This window comes from Mesoplodon densirostris, chromosome 1 (genome assembly GCF_025265405.1).
Source record: "Mesoplodon densirostris isolate mMesDen1 chromosome 1, mMesDen1 primary haplotype, whole genome shotgun sequence".
In the NCBI taxonomy this organism is placed as follows: domain Eukaryota; kingdom Metazoa; phylum Chordata; class Mammalia; order Artiodactyla; family Ziphiidae; genus Mesoplodon; species Mesoplodon densirostris.
Window position 1 is genome coordinate 25,855,394 of NC_082661.1, and position 18,479 is coordinate 25,873,872.

Consider the following 18,479-nt stretch of genomic DNA (forward strand, 5'->3'; position numbering starts at 1 on the left):
CAAACTTCTTCAAAAATTCCTTAAGAAAAAAAAATTTAGCAAGGAAGACATTAAATCAATGGAGCTTATGATCTAACAACAGTTAGAACACACAGGAGAAAATTCTTAAGAATATTTCACTGCATTTCAGTGGAGTTCTCTTAATTAATGATTACAGTTGAAAGAAATAAAGAGAGCAATATGACAGAGAAGGAAAGAAGGGTTTCCTCTAAAGAGGCACTTTACCTAGAACCTAAAGGTCAAAAAGCACTTAGGCCTTTTGCCATGCCGATACTGTGAATCAGGTGTGGACTATCTGTGAGCATTATGTTCCCAAACCACTGCACTAGGGAATTCTTTTACTCCACTTGTGGAGTTAGTATTCCAGAAAATATACTTCAAGAAACCCTCTTCTAATGTTTTCCCATCAGAGTTAATGATGACTGGTGTTTAATATATTTTCCTTTATATCCTTAAATAAACACCTTTCAAAGTTTTCTTAGGCTTATATTTAAGGAGGGATGGGATTAAATTTTAGTAAATGTCTTTTTAGCATATATTATTTTGTACTACATTATTGGGTCTACTGATTTGATATACTTAGTAATAAATATTTCCTTTTACAAGTATTTTAATTTTATTTCTTTATACATAGTCCCATGTGCCACAGTTCTAAATAAATGCATAAATGGAAAATATACCTTTATTTTCTTTTCCTTATTTACTTGGACCTTCCTTCTCCCTTCAACCCACATCAATCCCTCATTGATACATAAAGTAACCAGGTTAATAATCTACTATGTGTTCTTCCAAATTTTCTTTGAATTCTGCATATTCTATTTAGGTCTACTAATGTCATCATTATAACATCATCATAACAATAGCTAATATTTCTCAGGTACTTTCTATATACCAAGAATTTTACATGTATTAACTCATTTAATCTTCACAAAAATCCTATGAGATGAGCATTATCATCGCCCCACTTTCACAAACAAGGAAACTGAACTCAAAAGAAGTAATATAGTTCACAGCTGTTCACCTAGTGAGTACACAGATACAGGGATTTGTTTGTTTTCCTTTTGCTTTTTGAGTTTAGTCTTTATTTTTTAGCAAAATGGGATCCTCTTATATACCTTTATGCACCTTGGTTTTTATCACTTAATAATTCTTTGTGGAAATCAGGTGGATTAGCTCTAATTCATTCTCTTTAAAGGGGACATAATGCCCTACAGTGTGGATGAACCATCATAGACTCAGCTCCTCCCCTCTGATGGGCATTCACTTGGTTTCCACTTTTTTGCTACTCTGAGCCATGCTGCAATAAACATTTTATACATGTGTCCCTATGCACTTGTTCTTTTTTTTTTTTTTTTTTTACGGTACGCGGGCCTCTCACTGTTGTGGCCTTTCCCGTTGCGGAGCACAGGCTCCGGACGTGCAGGCCCAGTGGCCATAGCTCACGGGCCCAGCCGCTCCGAGGCATGTGGGATCCTCCTGGACCGGGGCACGAACCCGTGTGCCCTGCATCGGCAGGCGGACTCTCAACCACTGCGCCACCAGGGAAGCCCCTGCACTTGTTCTTTTACTTCTATTGAGATGGATTCCCAGGAGTGGAATATCTGGCTCAAAATACATATATATTTTTAACTTTAATAGATATTGCTAGATTGCTTTCCAAAATGGCTATAACACTTTACATTTCCATACCGCCAGCAATAGTTTTCTTAATAGAAAACTATCCTTGCAGTTGCAGGATAAACCCTCTTTGGTCATACTGGATGATTCTTTTAATGTACTGTTGAATTTGGTTTGCTAGAATTTAGGATGCTGCATACCTATTCTTAAGTGACCTAAGTCTATTAGCTTTCTTTCTGTTTCTATTTCAATATCAAGATTTCTGCTAGTTTCATAAAGTGAGCAGAGTACCCTTCTATTCACTCATTCATCCACTCACCTATTCATTCACTCACTGAACATGCATTGAGGACCCATCTATGACAGGCACTGTAAAAGCACTAGTGATGTAAAGAAGAATAAGATGCATTCCCTACCCTCAAGTTCACCTCTAGTGAGTGACTCCACCATAAAATGGATAATCAAGGAATGGATACAACCAATAATCTGAGATATGCATAGGATGTTATGACAGAATTAAACACTGGGAGGTTAACAGGATGGTCATTCACATCTTATCTAAGAAGTTAATATTTGGTATTTACATAATTTGTGAGAACCACCTCTTCCTTCTTGTTTCTCAATCACCCCAGCCAAGGACTCACCCCAAGCTCTCTCCTCGGCCTGGAGTCTTTGTTCATTATCACAGCAGAAGGCAGGAGTTATGTCAGTATAGTAATGCCAATTAATATTACCCCAAAGAATATACAGTACATTTTTCAAAATTCACACACACACAAAAATTTATATAGCCTGAGAATTATCTGATTCTTAAAAGTTTGAAGGAACTCAATTCTAAAATAATTAGGTCCCCAGTGACAATGCTGGAGCTAATTCTCTCTCAGCCTTTTTGGTGGCTTCCATGGTTATTAATCTTTCTATGGTTTCTACTTCTCCTTGAGTCAAGCCTCGACGTGTGTACATATTTTTGAGAAAATTATCTATTTCAACCAATCTTTTAAATTTATGCAACCAGAGTTGTACAAAGTATTTTTATATGATTTTGCTGTTTTATTATTATGAATTGCTATCACTCACTTTGTGTGGAAAGAAAATGGCCCAAGGTAAGAATGTATACAGACTCTGTGATGAATGGCTTGCATCATTGGTTGGGTGGCTGGAAGGAACAAAATTAGAAAATCTGAGAAGAGGAGGTCTGGAGAAGAGGCACATGGACAGATCTGAAATGAAAAGAAATCCCACTCCTTCTTCCATCATTTTTTTTTGATCTGTACCTTTAGAATCCTTAAAAATGAGTAGCAGCTGGCTATTTAAGGTACCACCACTAGCAACTAAAACGTATAAGTTAGGAACAAATGTGAAACCTAAATAAGGAATCCATTCCTGGATCTGTTACTTGTTTGATTTCTTAAAAGAAAGGGACTATCTCAGCCCAAAATTTAGCCTTTCTATGGACATGACCACCCTCGTTGGGGTCAGTGAAATGAACAGATTGAAAATACTTTGAAGAGCATCATCAGCATTCAGAATATCAAGCAGCACATCAGAGAAAAGAAAAAAATTGCTTGTTCAATCACTTTGAGAGATATTACAGCAAGAATAATCCTTCACACAGACAGAATCATGCTCCAGAGAAAGGATGCAGACAAGGACATTTCTTTTTTTGGGCACCCAGCTAGCAGGGTCCATCTTTCTGCAAACAACAATGCACAGAATCAAACTTGCTTCCGGATCCTTGAAGCTGGGAGCAATAGGAACCCATCATGATACCAAGATGATCAAGGGTATTTCATTTAAATGACAACGAAAATTGTAAAAGTACTGAAACAAAGGGAAAAGACAATTCACAAAGCAATTCAGTTCTAAGTGTTGGGGCTCAATTTGTTTTGAAGGAAATCATTCAAACCAATGTCACATAGAGGTTCAAATCCTAAAAATTCATAAAATATGTGGAGTGTTAAATAGAGGCAAAACCCTTAATCAGCATGATGTCCCCAGTTTAAAAGGATATATCAGAGAACGTAGAATGCCAGCTATGGGGCTGGAGCTTAATTAATTGATTACACTTTAGATATCTCAAACCAACTCATGAGCTAATTCACAACCAAATATAGAAAGTTTTATTATAGCCGGAGGGTTGGAGATCCTAGCACGTGGAGGCCTGCTTCAGAGGCACCCCGAAAGTGCTTACAGTGCACTATCAGGGTACAATCTCAGTTTATAACCTACTACCTTTTCTTTTTCTGTTAAAACAACCTGCCAATAGAAACGAGTGAGATAAAAATCAATAACGCTTACTGGAAATCTGCAGCCATAGTCAAAACATCATATGGACTAAGGCAGGATGAGAAAGTGGGTCATTGAATTTGGAATCCTCTAACTTGCATTTGATGAAATATCAGTACAATAAACTTCTCAAATAAGTTTTTCTGACTTGATGTCAATGGTTTCAATGCTGACAACGCCTTTACCTCCATAATGAAACTGGAAAACTCACTCTCAAGAAAAAACAAAGAAAAAAAACTATATGCCCAGGCATGTGAAATTTTAAGTCTTCTCTGTTTTTCTTGCTTTCTTATTTTATCCTCTATCTCAAATTTAGAGAGGCATATCTATTTTTCTATCTGCTTTTAATAACGTGTTATGGTACAAAGTGAGGGATATAATATCTGCCTCGGAGGGCTATTATGATGATATAAGTGAGAAAAAATATATTTATGCCATCATAGAAGTATCAGGCATATCATAATTTAATCATTTAATAAATGTTAATAGATTATCATGATAGGTTAACATTATGTGATATTGTATAATATTAGCACCTAACAAATCAATATGATTTTTTCTATGGATCAAATTCTGTTCTCCTGCAGGGAAATAATGATCTACAGTATACTTCTTTTATTATAACACGAAAAGGTTAAAATTTGTGTATGTCCCCTTGAAGGCTCTTTCCAGGGTTCTACCCTATTAAAGATGCTCTGTATAAAAAACTTCAAATTAATATTGAAGAAACAGAAGTTTCATTTTATGATGAAGTACGTATTCAGTGAACAATATCTCTTTGATCAACTTTTGCTATCCTCACTTACTTCCAAGTCCTTGCAAACACATTATTATTCATTTCTTGGAACCTCTGTCTAGAAGAGCTCTGCTTGACACTGTTATAGGCAAATAAATAGACAGCTAAGAAACTTGTAGGTAGGGATTCATTGTGAAAAACGCTTTTTGGCATATAAGCTGTCTGGGAGGTGATAGCCAGAAGAAAAAGGAGGGGTCCTAAAATGAGCCAAATGCATAATGTGCAAAATGTTCCCCGGATATAATAATTAACTGGAAATGATTTTACCTAGAATTTATAAAAGTCTAGAAAAGAAGTAAATATGGTGGACCACAACTTCTGATGCCGTTCCTGGTGCCTCTTGATTTACCTGAATAATAAAATTTACAGTGCAGCAGAGGAAAAACCATGAAGATAAAAAGCGCTGCAACATTGTAGTAGATTGTTTTACGGTTCTGTGAATATTCGCTCCCAGCACCTCTTGCCCTTGCTGTTGAGGCTGGGCCTGGACACGTAACTTGCCATAGCCAGTGGGGTGTCAGAGAACATTTGGCAAGTAGAGAATTGTGAAATGTGCTTGCATGGTTGGGTCTTCCTTTGCGTTCCTTCCTTCCTCCATGAGAATACCATGTATTCTGGAGGATGAGAAACATGTAGAGCAAATCTGGACCCAACCCACAGCCCAGGCCAAGCCCAGGCAAGCTCAGCTGACATCAGCTGACGCTAGTCAACTGCAGATGTGTAACCGAGAAATAAGTGCTTGTTTTTGCATGCCAGTGAGATTTGGTGTTTATTTATTATGCAACGATATTGTGGCCCATGTTGACTGAGACAAACACATAAAGAAAGGGTTTGGGATTCTGAGCCATCCAATTCTGGCACAAAAAAAGGATCTTCTTTCTCATTTGCAAATGCCCAGTTAAATTAATAAAATGTAATGTAGGGCTTTCAGCATCTTAGATGTCACTTTTTTTTCTCTAAATGAAAAGAGCTAGAAAGCGAATGTTGACACTGTTTTTGCAGCCCAGAAGGAAGAGGACATCAGGCCAGAAGTCACTCACAGCTAAAACTACCAAGGATAATTTAGATAGGATTGTCCATTATGGCAACCTATTTCAAATGAATTTAAAGGAAGGCAGACCCATAGTGATAAACAGATTACTGAAGAAGAATTTAATATAGATACCTAAAGTTAAATCTTTGACTAGTTGATTCAGATGTCTAATTATGCTTTCCATACACTCTTTCAAAATATATTTGAGTACCTACTTAGTGAACAAGTAACACAAAGAGCTCAAAATTGAAGGAGACTTGCCCTTAAGGAACTTGTAAGTAGCATGAGGCAGACACAGAAATGCAAAGACGGTAATAACATCAGATTTCTTCAACTGCCAAAGAGAGGAGCCAAGTAAAGATGTGTTAGAAAACATTTTTAATAAAGCTCCTTAGGAAACATAGGATTTTATTGGTCCCTGACTGAAAGGCAAAGTTTTTTTAATAGTTTTCCTTTTTTTTTCTTTTGGTCAAGATACTAAAGTAATACATATTCACTTCAGAAAATTTGAAAAATACAAAAAGCCCAGAAGAGGGAAATTAAAACAATCTGCATCCCTACCACTCAGAGATAAGTAGTATTCACATGGTGGTGTGTTACCTTCCACTCTTTTTCCTTTTAAAAAAAAAAAAAAGGCAAGTAAGCTTCTGCTTTTTCTTCTTGCCTAATTCTCAGTACTTTTCTGCATCACTGTGGGTGAAACAATACACACACAACTTTCTCCCAGAGCAAGTCTCTATAAGATTCTCCTGTCACTGATTTTGCCTGACACATGCTCAATCCGCGTGTACAGTTCTTTCTTCATTTCCAGAAAATATGTTCTATTACATCTTTGACTTGGGGCTCAGTTCCTCCATCAGAGACCAATAATCTGTAGATTGGTTTATATTCCCTGTCCTTCTTATCTCTTATCTTCTCTTCAATCATTTTTATCTTTTCTTTCCACCTGCATTCTAAGAGAACGACTCAAGTTTGCACTCCACTTCACTGACTATCTTCCACATTAATTCTGTTCTTTACTAACTTCAATGTGGCTTTTAAATCTGCCATTGCTTGCTTCTGTTTGGTTTGGGGTTTGTGTGTATTTTAGTCTCTTTACAACTGTTCCTTATTTTATCCATCACTGCCTTTCTGTTTCATCTCTGCTTTATCATAGAGGTAATGTCATCTTGGACTTATAACCCAGATGATAGTCCTCTGTCCTGTCAGGGTCACTCTGTTCTTAACCACAACAGAACATCTAGAATCTTCGTTCTGTGTGCTAGGAAGACCAACATACCACCTAGTATCTCCAAAAATCCTTAGAGGAATTATATTTCTCCTATTCATTGTGGCTTTGATTTCCTGTTTCCATAGAATTCCGGATTCTCAATTGGCACTTTTCTCTGGCACATACTGTCCCTTTTCTGGGATGTGTTACCTCACATCCCTCACCACCCCATCCCTGACCTCACAAAGCACAATCCAGCTACTGGGTTGATGCAGCAGACTGTCACCAAAGGTTTCAGATACAGAGCACAGTAAAGAACTTAAAACCAACCTTCAGACATCTCATTCTTAGCAATTCCTTGGTCATTCCTGCTCTGAGAACTGGTCATCTCTTCCAGAAGAGCCCAGCTTACTGCCTCGCTGTTGGTGTTGTCTGCTCTCCTCTCTCATCCTCTCCTATCTCCCCCCATTTCCTGCTCACCACCACCCCTCCCCTTCCCAACTGCAAGCAAATTCAAGGGACTGTGAGTTGAGGTCCAGGTAGATTTTCCTCAATTAACCTCCATTGGCTTTAAAGTTCTCATCCAGTCTCTTTTCTTCTATTTTAGCATCAGGCTTTATTTTGGCCTTAGTGTTTGAGACTGTTAAAACTTTTCATCTATGTCTGCACCTTATTGACATTTAACAAGAAGTTGAAAATAGCTATATTCAAATGACACTTTGAACAAAAATTCTGGGCTGTTCATCAACAAATTTATTTATTTATTTACTTCCTTATTTATGAGATGTTTAATAGCATTTACTATCTGCCAGAGATCATTCTAAATGCTTTATAGATATTACCTCATTTAATCCTCACCACCACCCCATGATATATGCCCCCAAGCCTTTTCCTCTGCACACAGATAAAAGTTAGGTCAAACCATATTAATAACTTTGCATTTTGTTTTTATCAGATTCATACTGTGACCATGTTCCCAATTTAAAAAATATTTTTCAAAAACATGATTTTAATGGTACATAGCAAATTTGCACAATTTATTTTGAAGAATATTCTTTTATAAAAATCTTTGCATTATGATTTTTTTCATATATTCAGTTTTTACAAAAGAAATTGCTGGGTCAAAAGGATAAACTTGGAACAACTCACTTTAGAAGTAGATCAAAATATCAGTTTCACGACATCTTCCCCACCCCTGGTATTATTCCTCAACTCCCTATAAACAGAATGCACGAAAGGGAACTTTCTGTTTCTGGGAATGAGGTGTGTGTGTGTGTGTGTGTGTGTGTGTGTGTGTGTGTGTGTGTGTGTGATGGTAAAGAAAGAAAGAAATATGGGAAGGTGTTAAAAAGACATATATGTTTTTAATAAGAAGTCCAGAGGTGACACAAGTTGCTGTAGCAACTGATATATGCTGTCAGGGGTCAAGTAAGAGAGAAAAATTATAGTCAATAAAGAACATTTTAAGAACTCATGCTTAAGTTATTTAGGTAAGACATTATGTAACCTTGTGCAGTTAAACATCAGTAACTGTGAAAAACAGTTACCAGCAAAACTTGGTACCAGTATCTCTCCTTTACAATGAAACAGAGAGAAATATACAATCTTATGTTAAAATCAGTGGCAGTATTCTTTTTATCACTCATCATCTATCTATTTGTTCAACAAACACTTTTCCAGCGCCTACTGTTTACCAGCATGCTGGAAATGAAAAAAAGAATGAGATAAAGTCCTTGCTCCCAAGAACTCACTATAAAGTAGGGAAGACAAAGGTACAAATAATTACACTAGAAGATGATAAGTGCCATTCCAGAGACATCAACAAACCAATAAAGTAGGAAGTGACTAGTTCTGCCTAGGGAGTCAAAAGAGGCTTGACCCCAGAGATGAGCATTTGAGCTGGTTATTGAATAAGAGTTTCCTATGCAGAGAAGGGAAGAAAGGCCTTTCCAGGGAGAACGAAGAGCTTAGATTCTGTTGCATAAGTCAGAATATACCAATGGCTGTGTATTGCATGGCTTACAGGTATGTACCAAAATACAGGTATGTACCACCCACAGGATGGCCAGGTGGGACCTGGGCAGCTAGCATTCCTGGGTTAGTCCCCTCCAGCCCTGCACATTCTCATCTCTCTCATTCCCACATACTGTAGATATAGAATTTCTATGATACTGTGATGCAAAGAATGTTAGGAAGCACTGCCCCAGGTTGCTGAGAGATGACAGAGGTTTGTAAGGCTGGGAGTAATAATAAGATCAAGTTGGAATTTTTAACAACTTGATGGCAGATAGGAGTGGAGAAAGACTGACTCTTGGGAAGGAGAAGTAGGAGGCTGCAACAGATTATACGTTCAGATATACTGGCTGTCTCACCAGGTAGGGCCCCTCCCTTAGTAGAATCACACTCCTACCTGGGGATATCAGGCTTAATCATGTAACTTGCTTTGATCAATGAAATATGAGTGGACAGACCCTGTACCCTTCCCTTGCCAGCAGAAGTTCTGAGAGCATATCAAAGGTCCACTATTACACTGTTTTCCCTCTGTAAGAGGCCAGCACATCCCAACAGAGTCAGTCTGAAATAAACAGGATACAAAGCAGGCCTACAGCTGACTCTCAAAGACCAATAATGTGAGTAAAACATAGATTTCTGTTGCTATAAACCACTGAGACTTGAGGGTTATTTGTTACAACTTAATCTGACTGATACAGAGGCTAACAAGGCTAGCCAAGATAGAGAATATGAGTGCCTGAACTGACAGCTAGTCCTCTCAGAGTCAGTAAATCAATCAGTGGAGGTTCTTAAATGATAAAGTCGCAAGAGAAATATGCTGTTTTACAATGGCTCCCAATCAGGGGTACGAGGATCCCTGGGGGCCTTTTACAAGGAAGATATGTCCTGCCAGGGCTGGACTGATCATATGCATTTGTGCTCCTCCAAACTTACATTCTGCAAATATCTGCTCAGCATTTATTTACTCTAAATGGGAAGTAGCTGATTTCCTAGCAAAGCTTATTTCCCACGATCTTAAATCTGCATGTGAACCACAAACTGAAATCTGAATAATCCATCTTTGCAACAGTGTGTAGCAATCAGAAATGTGACAATCAGAAAGAGTGTGCCGGTGCTCGAACCACACCATGGAGGAGTGGCTTACCTTTTGGGTAAGGTCACTGGTTTCATTGATGTACCGATCTCGCTCCTTTTCCAGTTGAAAGATAATCTTTCTCTGCTTCTGAGCCTCTTCTTTATAGTTCTGGATTTCTTCCTCCAGATTTTTCTTGGCTTGTTCATGGAGCTTTACCAGGTCTATCTGTTTCTGGGTTGCACTGACCGCCTTAAGCATATTCTAAAAATAAGGACAACACAGCAGCCCCATTACTCAAAATGTTTGGAGATTTTTGGTTAACTTTACTCCCTGTCTTAATACTAAAATAATTAGATGCATTGTTTGGGAGATGAATAAAAATAATCATATTTTTTACAGCTTATTTAGAGCTTGTTATGTTAATTTTGCACAGAGCACTATAGACATACATATAAATGCACTAAGAGACAACATCCCCAGAAAGTGGGCACTATATCGCTCCCATATTAGGGGTAGGAAACTGAGAATGAGAAGTTAAGCTACTTGCCTACAAGTTCATACAACAGTGGAGTTAGGATTTGAATCCAGAGCTAGCTGACCCCAAAGCCAACCTCTGTTCCAGCTCTTGCCTTTTTCTTGTGAAGTTAGAACAGCTGAACCTAATCATGTAACACAGGCTTTGACTACAAAATAAAATAAAACCAACTTATTAAAAATAGAGACCCAGAATTAACATACACTCCAACAATATCACTCAGAAGAATAGAAAAGAGGTGTTCAAACAAAAACTTGTACGTGGGCTTCCCTGGTGGCGCAGTGGTTGAGAGTCCACCTGCCGACACAGGGGACACGGGTTCGTGCCCAGGTCCAGGAAGATCCCACACACCACAGAGCAGCTGGGCCCGTGAGCCGTGGCCGCTGAGCCTGCGCGTCCGGAGCCTGTGCTCCGCAATGGGAGAGGCCACAACAGTGAGAGGCCCGTGTACCGCAAAAAAAAAAAAAAAAAAAAAAAAAACTTGTACGTGAATGTTCATAGTAGCACTATTCACAAAAGCCAAAAGGGGAAAATAACCCAAATGTCCATCAACTGATGACTAAATAAACAACGTGCTATATCCACACAGTGGAATATTATTCAACCATAAAAAGGAATGAAGGGCTTCCCTGGTGGCACAGTGGTTAAGAATCCACCTGCCAATGCAGGGGACACGGGTTTGAGCCCTGGTCTGGGAAGATCCCACATGCCGTGGAGCAACTAAGCCCGTGAGCCACAACTACTGAATCCCGCGTGCTATGACTACTGAAGCCCGCACGCCTATAGCCCATGCTCTGCAACAAGAGAAGCCACCACGATGAGAAGCCCACGCACTGCAACGAAGAGTAGCCCCTGCTCGCTGCAACTAAAGAAAGCCTGTGCACAGCAACAAAGACCCAATGCAGCCAAAAATAAATAAATAAAAATTTTTTTAAAAAAAGGAATGAAGTATACGATACAACATGGTTGAAGCTTGAAAACATTATTCTGAGTGAAAGATGCCAGACATAAAAAGTCACATACTGTATGATTCCTGTTATATAAATATCCAGAATGGTCAAATCCACAGAAACAGAAAGCAGATTCATAATTTCCAAGGGTGGGAGGAGGGGAAAGTGGGAGTGACCACCTCACAGGTACAGGGTTTCCTTTTGGGGTGATGGAAATGTTGTGGAACTAGACTCATGATGTTTACAAAACATTGTGAATGTACTAAATGTCACTAATGGCAAATTTTGTTTTGTATGTATTTTACAACAGTAAAAAAGAATTAACCCATTTTTTAAAAAAATACAGATGTCCCAACTCCAGAGATTCTGATTCAGTGGAGCTGTTATGCACCTAAATTTTTTTTAAAAAGCTGCTCTGGTGGTTTCTCATGCTATAATGGAAATGCCTTGGGTTGGCTGCCCAAGGAGCCAGGTTGTTCCTCTGGAACACAGAGTTAATAGAGTGCAACTCTGGCAGCCATGCTCATGACGGAGCAGAGCTTGTCTGCTTCTCTAGCCACAGCTGAATGGACCCAGTGACTTTTGAAATAGGGCCTCCAGATTTTTGTAACTCAGTAGAAGATGTAAACTTGGGAGCTGCTGGTGATAGCCTTTTTCTGCCATATGGACAGGGAAACAGAGAGAGACGATCTTCACTAAAAGACAGAAATGAAGCAAAATCTCAGCTGGAAGTCTAGTGGTGGAGGTAGAGAGTTTTCTGTGCATCCCAAGGGTGTTAGGCCAGGTTCCTATCTGTTCCTGAGGCCCAGCTGTATCCTTGGGTTCCATGAGGTGCCTCATAATTCCTTCACAAATCTCTAACCAATACAGACCTTCAGCCAGGTCTGAAAACCACTGGCATAAACAGGTTAAAAAAAATGAACATTAAACCTTGGTCGGATGACAACGTAGAAAATGGAAAAGGTCAACTTTACCTTCAAGTATTGAATTAAACATTTGCTCTATGAAAGATAAAGCCACTTCAACATGACACTGAAAGAACCAAATATATTAACATTGCCGCCTGTCAAAACTATGTCACTCACTCACTCAGTGAAGGTGGCATTTCAAGTCAGTGGGCAAAGAATGTATTATCAGTAAAGGTTGACTGCATACCTGCAGAGGGGCAGGTGCTGTGCCAGGCATTAAGGATGCAATGGCCCGGGAAAAAATAAAGTTAAAAAAGTACCCTACCCTAAAGAAGGAGTTGACGTAGTCAGATCAAACAAAATAAGTATAAAATTAATGTGTTAGGTATCCTATTGTGGCAGAAAACCTATAGGTTGTTTATCAGAATATATAAAATATAAATGGATTAAATATTGTATGTGTTACAAATAAATTTAAAAATCTAAATCCAACATTATTTACATATATAAATTTATAGAATAAAGAAAGTTACTAGGATTATGCAAAAAAAACTGATGACTTTCTTAAGGAGTGCTCAGCATGTAAAGATATCTAATTTTATACTATTTCCTGAGATTCCCTAAATAGTCTACTTTAAGCTACAGGGTAATCTATTCAATACTTTGTTAACATTTATTCAATTCTGGGAAACTTAAAGAAATAATAAAAATTCGTAATGAACAAATATAGGCTGTATCTACTTTGATGAGATGAAGCTATCTTGGCCAAAAGCCATCAGGCTGTCTGCTCCAGAAGCAGCCTTCCCACTCTACACCTGGCCCATCGTTTTTTTCCTCCCTGGAGGAAATCCTTGAGCAGGAATGTTTACCCTAAATCCTTGAAAGTAGTTAATCTCCTAAGAGTGACTGTCAATCAAAGGAATCCTCTGGAAGGGGCAAGGAGGGGAAAGGTGGGGTGGTCTGCCTTGAATGGTGGATTTCCAGGCCTCAAGCTCCCCCAACCCCTCTCTCAGCTTTGGACCATATTGAGCTCAAAGACTAGGAGAAATAAGGGCCAAAGACAGAAATCAAAACCTACAACACTCCTGAAAAGATGGTGGAAAGGTTAGAGACTCTTTATATGGCTAACCAGCCATCCTTCAAACACCTAAAAGTTAAATTTTATTACCACTCACTTGTATTTTCTGGATTAGCACAAGTTGCAGATTATAGATATTAAAATCAGAAATTTTGGACTTCCCTGGTGGCGCAGTGGTTAAGAATCCACCTGCCAATGCAGGGGACACGAGTTCGAGCCCTGGTCCAGGAAAATCCCACATGCCACGGAGCAACTAAGCCCATGCGCCACAACTACTGAGCCTGCACTCTAGAGCCCACGAGCCACAACTACTGAGCCTACGTGCCACAACTACTGAAGCCCACGTGCCTAGAGTCCGTGCTCCACAACAAGAGAAGCCACCGCAATGAGAAGCCCGCGCACTGCAACCAAGAGCAGTCCCCCGCTCGCCGCAATTAGAGAAAGCCCACGTGCAGCAATGAAGACCCAATGCAGCCAAAAATCAATCAATCAATAAATTTATTAAAATCAGAAATTTTGATCAACTGCTAAGATGCCAAATAACACACCAGCAATAAAAACAGAAACCACAAGACACCCTGAAATCCCCTGCTGGTTTATATGATAATTCTCCAAAGTCCCTTGTGCTCACAGGTGATAATGTGGTTTCAATTCACAGCCAGTGAATGGTGGAACGTGGATAGCTGCTTAGAGGAAAATTGAGCACTATTATTAATTCTAATCTACTTTTGTTTGCCTCAGAGTTTTCTCTCCCCTGCAACCAGTTATAGGCAGATATTATAGCACTAAAGAAAGACATTTATTTACCAGTGTTACTGTAACAAACTCACCTTATTCAATAGGTCCCTTTCTCTCAGAAGCTCATCCATTGCTTTCTTATTAAGTTCTGCTTGTTTCTTTGAAGCCTCCACCTCTAAATCACCAGGAAGAAAAACAATAATAAATATAAAGAAAACTTAAGAAAGAATCTGCCAAAGCCAAAGTGACATAAAAACTGCTTTATATATTTATCTGTAGCTATAAAACTACTTTTCGTTGAGTGTTACGTGATCTTCATTTTAACTCAGTGAGGTAGGTCTTCCTGTCCCTGAGGCTTAAAGGCCTATATGCCAAGGGTCCACAGCCAAGGGGTGACAGGGCTGAGATTGGTCTCTCTGACTTCAAAAAGTCTTTGCTCTTTTTAAATCTTTTTTATTATACAAGTAATTAGAAATACAGGAAGAAATTGGAAATAAAAATAAACAGAAGGGAAATTTTCTAAATCAGAATCTACTTAGGATTTTGATGTGTCTCTTTTCTGACTTTTTCCTATGCAAATATACATGTGTATATAAATATGAATATTTATACACCACATACACCAAGAGGGAATCATACCACACATACAATTTTGTAACTTGTTTTATAATTAACAAACATAAAATAAATACCTCTCTATATTATAAATGTGTATCTACATCAGAATTTCTAATGACTTCATATTTCACTCTATAAAAATATATAATTTATTTAGCCAATCCCCACCTTAACATTCAAGTTGCTTCTTCTTTTTAAATGTTTTTGCAATTATAAGCAATAATCCTATCAAAGTTCCTGCTCATTTTTTCCTATAGGAGAGGAAGTCCTGGATCAAAAGTGATTTTCTTTTTAAAGACATTTCTCCTCTACTGCCGAATTCTCTCCAAAAATTAATAGCAGTTTAAATCCACACCCAAAACACCACTGTTATTATCATTCTCTTTGATCTTTGACAACCTGATAGATTTTTCTAAACCAGTATGCCCATATTTAATTTACATTTCTTTGATTAGTAGTGAAGTCGACTACTTTTCCTGTTTAATGATCATTTATTTGTTTTTCTGTTTTTCAAATTGCCCACACTGGTCCTTTGCTCATTTTTCTCATGAATTGTTTACCTTTTTGTGAATTTGTAAGAACTCCTTATATATAATAAGGATACTAACTCTTTGGCAATATTTTAGTCAATTTGCCTTCATATATAGAGTCTTTTGCTGCTAAAAACAAAATTACCTTTAATTTCATTAAATCTCTGCATCATGGCTTTATTGTTCCTACATTCGACCTTAACTTTTTTCCCAAAAAGTAGTTTATTGTCATACTACCATTTTCTTAATAATCCATACAGCACACCAGTATGAAATGACACCTTTATCTTAGAGGATAATCGTGGGTCTTTTTGTGGCCTTTCTGATCTCCATTGATCTGTTTATTCAGGCATTTTCACTAAACTATTTGATTACTGAAGTGTTATAATACATTTAAACACCTGGTAAGGCAAATGCTCCCTTCTCACTCTTCTTTTCCAGAATTTTATAGCTATTGTCACAAGTTTATCCTTCTGGAGGAAACTTAGAATCAGTTTTCAAGTCCCAAGCAACATAACTCACTGAAATTTTTTTTGGAAATATTAAATGTGTAGATTAATTTGGACAGATTTATATCTTTATCATATCGAGTTTTCTCATCCAGAAACTTGGTGTATCTGTCCATTTTTCAAGTCTTCTTTTATACCCCTCTAAAGAATTCTGTAGTGTTTTATATATATAGGTCTTACAGATATCTTGGTAAATTTATTCATAGATATTTTATTACTTTAGTTGCTATTGTGAAAGGGGGGTTTTCCATCATATATTGTAACTGGTTCCTTGTAGGAAAGAAAGCTATTGATATCTATATATTTATTTTATAACTTGCCACCCTGTAGAACTCTTGTTAGTTCTGGCAATTTTTCAGTTCATTTCTTGGATTTTGTGGTAGGAAATCATGCTCCTAACCATTATGTCCAATGCCACTCTTTGATAGGGCACATCAAAAGGAAGTGCTCCCTAAGAAGAAATTATGATGTTAACGATATCTATAAAATAACCAGAAGAGAAAGCACGATGACTTCTGTAAACATGATTTAAGGATGAAGGATTGTGTTCAATACTTAATGGATAAAGTTTTTTTTCAAAGCTTAGAACTATCACCAGCAAAAATACAGAAATTTTAATATGGAGTGTTTTCTGAAATTCACTAAGCCAGTTACAAAACATGCTCTACTAGTTCTATTTTTTTTTCATATCTGTCATTGAAGACATTAGATTGTAAACTCATGCTAGACTGTAAGCATCCTGAGGGCAGGAACCTCCACACACCCAATGCCTAGCATAATGCCTGCACATAGTGTGTACTCAATTTATTGAATGAATAAATAAATGGAGAAATTATCAATATCAGCTGCAACTGTGCCTCAGTAAAAGATTATTTCTGATGTCTTAGGAGGGAAAATATCTGCACTTCTGAAAGATATGACAAATATTTCTAATAATCTTATCTAGAGATTTAGATTTTACTTAACTTTTAGGGAGGCACTGTACATTTTTATGCTTCCATGTATGTTATCTCAGTCAGTAATTTACAGCTGAGGTCAATGAGGTGTTCCTATCCCACATTTTCTGGTGCAGTCAGAATTCAAACCCTGATCCTCTGTCTCCAAGTCTCTGAGCTGTTTCTACCACACCATATTTAACTAGCATATCCTATTTTTAATTATATTCTTTTTCAGAATGAGATAGTATTCTCTTATTACTTTTATAAGTGGTAATATATCTGGATAACAATAGATGACTTTTTTTTTTTTTTGGCCACACTGCACGGCGTGCATCCCCGACCAGGGATCAAACCCAGACCCCCTGCAGTGGACGCACAGAGTCTTAACCACTGGACCACCAGGAAAGTCCCAATAGATGACATTTAGTAAGCACTTACTGTGTGTTAGGCACTGTCCCAAGAGCTTTCTATATATTAGCCATTTCATCCCCAACAGCTAAATGTGATAGAGGTGGGATCTGAACCCAGGTAGATCTGACTTGAGAGTTTGTATCCTTAATGATGTCGCTGTACTACACGTCCTCCTGTGGCACTTAAATTTTCCCTCCACAGGGCAATGTGATAGTTGGCTAAAACAAGCGTTTGCCATATGGTAAAGTACTAACAGAGGAAAGGAGTTAGAAGCCATTAACTTTTGCCTCACTGATTCTGGGTCTACTATTGTCTCAAATACTGCTCATGTGGAATATCCATTTGAATTTATCCCACATCTTCGGTGAAAAAAGAAGACTGAAGGAAAAGACATGTAGAACACAGACCTAAGATTATAGATGCTATTTACTCCATTGACAAATACTGAAAAATACTTTGGGCTCAGTATAACCTGTTGAAGAGTTTTTTAAGGTAAGAAAGTTCAAGGTATTCAAAACGATGTCTCCTCCATATTATCCACTTACCAGCTTGAATGTTGTTTTACTGAATTAATTTGGCATGGTTTGTGTTTGCATGCACGGAGTTGCCAAATGACATTAGTTACCAATGAAACGCTCATAAACTAATAAAACAAAGCACAAAATGATTCTTGGTTTACCTCTCTCTAATCCCAAGATCTGATTTTTCAGGGTTTCCTTGTGCTGTTCCACTTCTCCCTTTTGACCTTCAATCTGGTACAATTTCTTATGGATTTGTTCTCTGATTTTGTTGAGCTTCCTAATGTCAAGGCACATCTGATGGACTTCTTCCTCTTTGGCCTATGATTAGTGAGAGAGGATTAAGCAGGGACACTCAGTCAATAAAGAGCCGGTGACTGGATGATGGTAAACTCACAACCAATAAAAGGACATTATTCCTATGTCAGTGTAAAGTTGTTCTGTGGGATTAAATCAAAACACACACTGTTTGGTTTTTGAGAGAAATTGAAAAAGTCTATAATAAAATATATGGCTATATGAGCTAAAAACAATGAAAAGACTGATTAAACCTGATACTTCAAGATACCATGGAATTGTTGAATCAAGCAAGATAAGAACGCTGAGTTGTACCATAAATGTGTGAAATTTGTGTACAAATGCTGTAGTGATTAGCAACTTTCATAGACTCACAAAATGATCTCTCTTGGAGGTTATTAACGTGCTATAAAATATTG

General features: G+C 37.8%; 1 protein-coding gene across 1 annotated transcript in view; it reads right to left on the minus strand.

Moving 5' to 3' along the window:
- The window catches only part of CFAP58 (cilia and flagella associated protein 58), a 111,991-nt gene that overhangs the window by 77,618 nt on the left and 15,894 nt on the right, over nucleotides 1-18,479 (minus strand). Inside the window, exons 7-9 of the mRNA XM_060095619.1 lie at nucleotides 17,925-18,084; nucleotides 14,332-14,414; nucleotides 10,100-10,291 (exon numbers count right to left, since the gene is read on the minus strand). Of these exons, the coding sequence (XP_059951602.1) occupies nucleotides 10,100-10,291; nucleotides 14,332-14,414; nucleotides 17,925-18,084 (435 nt within the window). The remainder of the gene's footprint in view (nucleotides 1-10,099; nucleotides 10,292-14,331; nucleotides 14,415-17,924; nucleotides 18,085-18,479) is intronic.